The sequence below is a fragment of the Cyprinodon variegatus genome, unplaced genomic scaffold, assembly GCF_000732505.1.
Source record: "Cyprinodon variegatus isolate N-32 unplaced genomic scaffold, C_variegatus-1.0 Scaffold278, whole genome shotgun sequence".
NCBI classification, from domain to species: Eukaryota; Metazoa; Chordata; class Actinopteri; order Cyprinodontiformes; family Cyprinodontidae; genus Cyprinodon; species Cyprinodon variegatus.
In genome coordinates, this window is record NW_015150731.1 from 155,415 (window position 1) to 161,414 (window position 6,000).

General features: G+C 37.0%; 1 protein-coding gene across 2 annotated transcripts in view; it reads right to left on the minus strand.

The window, feature by feature from the left end:
• Positions 1 to 6,000, minus strand: part of LOC107090067 (lysophosphatidic acid receptor 2-like) — a 43,250-nt gene that overhangs the window by 11,365 nt on the left and 25,885 nt on the right. For both annotated transcript variants that reach the window (XM_015383229.1, XM_015383228.1), the window contains one exon: positions 114 to 608. In XM_015383229.1, coding sequence (XP_015238715.1) covers positions 114 to 608 — 495 coding nt within the window. The remainder of the gene's footprint in view (positions 1 to 113; positions 609 to 6,000) is intronic.

A 6,000-nucleotide genomic window follows, 5' to 3' on the forward strand; every position in this document is an offset into this window, starting at 1 on the left:
ACAAACTAATTGAAATAATTAAATAAATACTCAATAACAGACTCAAAAATGAATACATTTCACAAATTTCTGAAGTTAAAGTCATGGAGACATTTAAAATTTTTCTTCCTTACCAAGGATCATTGAAACGGTCTTCATCAAGCCGAGTACGGTCTCTTTGTGCCTTGTCTGGGTTGTGTGCTCTGACATCTGCTTGCTTTTGTGCCTTACGTAGAGGAAGATCCTAGTGTAGATAGCCACCATTATGGAGAAAGTCACTAAGTTAAGAACAGCCCAAAATATCAGGAAGCTACGGCTGTAGAGCGGCGCCATTGTGGAGCAACTTTCCAGGTCGCACACACAGTTCCATCCCATGGTTGGGAAAAGACCCATAATGATTGCCACCATCCAGATGAATAATATGACGATTATAACCCTCCGTGTGCTCATCTTACTGTGCAGCTGCATGTTAAAAATAGTCTGGTGTCTTTCTGCAGCTACAGCAAGCAGGTTGAGGACAGAGGCTGTTAGGCTGGTGTCGATAAGCCCCTGCCGAACAAACCATTGGTACTGAGATAGCTTAATGGTCCAGGGACCAGTGTGAAACATCAAGTGGAGATAGGAGATACCTGGGGAGAGAAATTTAAGAAATTACTGCAAGAAACAAAGATAAAACAGACAGAAACACTTTTATAAAACATCTTAAGCCATTCATAGGTTTTCTGTTACTTTAAACATATTGTGTTTCCAAATCACAAAACTCTGTTTCTGGGGTTGACTTGATCAATACATCATCAGGCTTTTTTGTTATGGTCTATGATGACCTGGGTTTTGCTTTAGTCGAAACTGAATAAGAATCCATCAGTCATGACATAGATGGTTGCTTTATGTTTGCATGTTGCTTTGCATTTGTTTTGCTCCTTGCCTTTTGCAATCTCTGTAGGACACGCTACCAGGGTTACACACAAAGACTGAGCAGAGTAAAGCCAAATATACAGAAAACCACAGTAAGGCCTTTAGACTTTAGTGTCTTGGCTCAGAAAAAGAAGAAAGATCCCCTACATTCCATACACAATGTCATGTCTTTTTAATCTACTGGTCTGTTATCAAATTATAGCACATGTGTTGGGATGGCAGCGCATATAAGCAAAAGTATACAATAAATAGTTCAAATGTATTAGACTGATATTGATTACACTTTTTTGAAGGTTGGGGGTTGGACGAAATGAGATTAATATAGTTCTACACAAAGACCAACTACCACTTCTTTTTTTGAAGAATCCTGCCCTACTTTGCTTCTTCTCTAACTCTTCAATTACCGTGTTCCTCTCCATTTTATCCTGTCCCTTCTCATGTGTGTCTCCCTTTTCCTCCTCACACGAATGACTGGTCTGTTACTGTCCACTTTAACCCCCAGGCAGTCTTGATAAAAGGCCACTCACCCTGATCCCAGGACCTGATGGAGGTTTCTTTTACTGTGAAAGGGAGTTTTTCCTCTCCACTGTCGCTCCATGAATACACGGTGTGTTAGACAGTGTACGTTGGTCCATTGGTTCCAATCTTTATTTTTCAACATGTAGCCTAATGCAGGTTACATGCAGTGTTGTAGTATCCCTCACTGATGTAGCTCATTCTTCTAAGACCCAGGACGGTTATTCATTTCAAAAATACTTTATAAATCATTAAGGGAAATTAAAATGTGCAGTAACTCATAGGTAGGTTTCTAACCAGTTTTTATGGCTGTTGATAGCTGTGGGCAGAACCCAGATCTGGAGAAGCGTCTTACTAAAGACACTCTTCTGAAGGGGGTGCTCACTGATGTCCATTATGTTCTTCATTTTATGAAGAATTTTGTCTTTGTGAATTAATCTCCAGAGGTTCTAGAGGTGTTCCTAGAACAGAACCAGCTTTCATGTCATTTGCTCCAATGCTGTAACTCCAGAAGATGGTGGTAAACATTTCTGGAAATCTGTATATTTTATTTTAAATACAGACTTCTGGTTATGCAAAAAATTGTGTCTTTCTTCAAGATTTTTAGCATTTCCTACTGCATACAGGAACATGCCTACGAAAATCAGCACCCGACACAGATCTTCTCTTTAATGGTCGAACCATGGCTCTGTTCTGTGCGGTTCTGAATTGGAACTAACGTAGTCTGCACAGGGATGTGGTGCCATGCCCACAAAAGCAGTAACATTTATGCAGATCATTTTCAGGAAGAGAAGGAGCTTCTTTTTTGGCCTAACTTTATGGATGATGCCTTTGTTTCTTTATCAGCCATCTTTATAAGCCATTACCCTAGACATAGAGTAGTCTATTCAAAATAAGAACAAAATAGTCTTTCAATTAAGAAGTGAACAATAACAATGTTCAAATGCATAACTATAATGCATAGGCTACTGAAATATTGTTCAAATAATTTAAGTACTTGACTTAATAACAATATATATTTGGTATTTAATGCAGTCTGATGAAAAATAGAGAAAATACCAAAACATGTAGAGATGAAAAAAGAATCACTGACAAAACGCACTGAAATGTGACAACTGACTTAACAGATAAGGCACCATGATCAAGTAACCCTGACTGTTAGCCTGGTGTGAAGTAGGCTAGCTGCCTAGAATTAATCACCATGGTAACTTAAGTGCTACTCCTATTTCCAAACCTTGTCGTGTCTTAAATACGACAGGATAGCTGGAAAACCTTGGCTTAATCCACCATCTTGACTTAAACTCAGCAATTTGGGGTGCGTTCACAGCACAAAATATGTCAGAGCTAAAGATCAAATATTACATGACATAAATGTCTTTAAGTGCATAATCATCACTGCAAATCATCTTTTATAATTGTTTTTATTTTTTTACAAACAATTTATTAATTTTCATTTTAGTGCCCAGAAAAAAAAAAAGGGCAGTGTCTTCTTTATTAGACGTCTGCAATCAAAAGCTAATCTTTAAACATTTATTAAAGTGCCTCTGTGTGTTGTACTCTCCGTTAGAAACAAAGAAAATGTTTAAATGAACGTAGATTTGTTATGTTGGAGGTAACTGGGTCATTAAAAATAAATTAACATAACTTCATCACCTTTCTATCTATGAAAACACAAGAAGGCAATGAAAGGACCACCTTGACTACAATGATCTCTGTAGGAAATGAAGATGGGTGTCAGGTGGTACACATAGGTAGGTAAAATAGATTCATCCTCCCTCACAAAAAGTGCCTTTTTAATTAATATTTTTGCTAGATTAGGAAACTGGGAAGGAAGGATTAACACAATGCAAAGTTCATGCTGAGCAATATCTGATTTTGGTGCATGTGAAGACTTGATTTTTTATTTTTATTTTTTTATAAAAATCTGGTTAATGGTATTATATATGTATGTATGTATGATGTTTTATGTATTTTACTATAACATCAGCCTGCCCAGGGACTACAAGTGGAAACAGCACTTGAGCTATAACCTAGTACAATGCATGTCTCCCCTTGACGTTAATGTTTATTGTATGCTGTCCCTGTTTCTCTAAATAAATAAACTAAAGTAATAGACAGGCTAGCAGGGGGAAATAGCTTTCTGTTAGGGCTGGGCGATAATTCAATAACGATATATATCGATCAATAGACACGTGGGGCAATAGAAAAAAAGAGAGTCGATAAAAGTTCGATAAAGAAACGCAGTTTTCCTTCCTTCTCATTGTAGCCTATCATGTAGGTTTATGCTAGTCAATACTTCCTCCCAACCAATCGCAATCGCGGACCCAGGAACACCATCATAAAGACCCGCCCTCTCAAACCACAACACAGAGCACATGAAGATGTTGCAGCAAGGAGAGGCGGAGGAAATTGTTCCAAAGAAGGGTTTTTGTAGTTCGCCAGTTTGGCAGTATTTCGGTCATGGCAAGTCGGACAAAAAACAAACCACAGTCATCTGTAAAATGTGTAGGGAACCAGTGAAAACGAAGTCTGATAACACAACCAACTTCTTTTTTTTTTTTTATATCATCTCAGCCGCTCACACCCGCAGGAGTACGAGCTGTGTAGGCCACGGCACGGCTCTCCCCCGAGGAATCTTCGGGAATTTCGGGAAAATATTTATATATATATATATTCAGTTCTGGGCAGTTTCCCACGTAGTTCTAACAATTGAGAGAAAAATACTGAGGGGCCAGCAACTTCAAAAGTAACAACTCAGGTTAAAGCAGGAAAATAAGCTGAACCATAACGAGGTGCCAGCAGCACCTCTGGTAGAATACTGCAGTGAAGTTAGTTTCAAGTAGGATATTAACTTCACTGCGGTTAGAAACCTGGGGGTGAGAAAAAATACCCCATAGAAATGTTAGGCTAAAGGGTGAGTTGATTTTTGTTTGGGTTTTTGTTCTTGTTGAGTGGAGTTCACATGGTAGCCTAGTCCTACAATCTTTTAATTACCACAAGCTGGTGGTGGACTTTTCCCACCCAAATAGGGTATTCTATTTATTTATTTGTTATATTTATTTTGGTCACTTTTCTGGTCACTTTAGTTTATTCTTTGTCAGTATTTAATAACATAACTCAGATCTCTTAAGTTATTTTTCTTTAAAACAATTCTGTTATGGTTAAAAAAGTTGGTTAAATAAATATTTAATTGGAAGTCTGTGTTTGTGTTCTTTATTAAAATTAAATCATTTAGCGATATCATAAAAAGTCCAGGCAGAGCTGCACATAAAATATGGTTTCAAATCTTTTTAATAATTATCGATATCGATCAATATGCATTTTTTTTTATCGATAAGCTTTTTTCTATATCGTCCATCCCTACTTTCTGTATCTATAGATGCTTTGTTTCACAGCAGGTTTTAGTTTTTGTGTTCACTGTCAGTGTAGAGAAACCTGCTGATGACTGGAAAGAGCATCTATTAATTTAATACAATCCATTAACTGGTCATTATACATCTTTACCACACTATTTAGCTTCAGCTGTGGCTAATGTTTTTTCTTTGAGTCAAACGATCTACAATGTTTTACAGCAGCAACAATCTGACTGTATTTATTTCCCTTCCATCACAACATTACTGTACCAGGGATGCATGTTATCAATTAATGACTTAATCTTAAGTTGACTGATCATATCAATGGAAAAACAAGTAATCGGTAAGCTGCCATAAAAACTAGGAATAGAAAATCGTATTTTAAAAAATAGATTGTCTCAGCTATATCAAATACTGACAACAACAACAAATGTTTTCTTAAACATGATTAAACTTAAGTATATTCATCTGATATTACAAAACAGGAACCTGTAAGTTAACTGTATAAAAAATGAATGAAATAGGTGACACATAATTTACTCTACAATTGTGTTTATAACAAATTATAACTCTATAATTTGCAACAAACAATGATGCGGTATGACGCTGTGTGATGCTGTCAGTTTGCGATTGTTGAAATGAAATGGATACCAACTGTGATATTGTTCTCTGTTTTTAGTGTAATCCGATTAGGGCTGCAACTAATGACTCTTTGGCTAATCAATTAATCTGTTGATTCTTTTCCAAGTCCATCAACGAGTGATCGGAGAAACTTTGCTCTGTTAGCTGTGCTTCTAAATCCAGGGGCTGTGTTTGCTGCTACATGATAGACAGATTAATTAGCTGGGCCAATATTAGCAGAGTTTTGTTTCCATATCGACATGCTTTCTTCAATTCATCAGACCTGCTTTTAGATCACATGAAACACTTGTAATGCCACTCCCTCCAGTTTTGTTTGATTTGTTAATTTAGGCTTTGTTATCACTGTGTCATTTTTAGGGGAGTGGTGACCAAGTGGTTAGGGCATAGAGCTTGGAATCCTAAGGTTCTGAGTTTGAACCCCACTTCCACTGACTGCCACTCTGAGTCTCTGAGCAAGACCCTTTATGGCAGTAAATTGGCAGCCCCATGCTCCCCAAGGGGATGGATTAAATGCAGAGGTAAATTTCTCTAATGTGAGATCAATAAAGTTCCATCATTATTATTATTATTATTATTATTATTATTATTATTATTA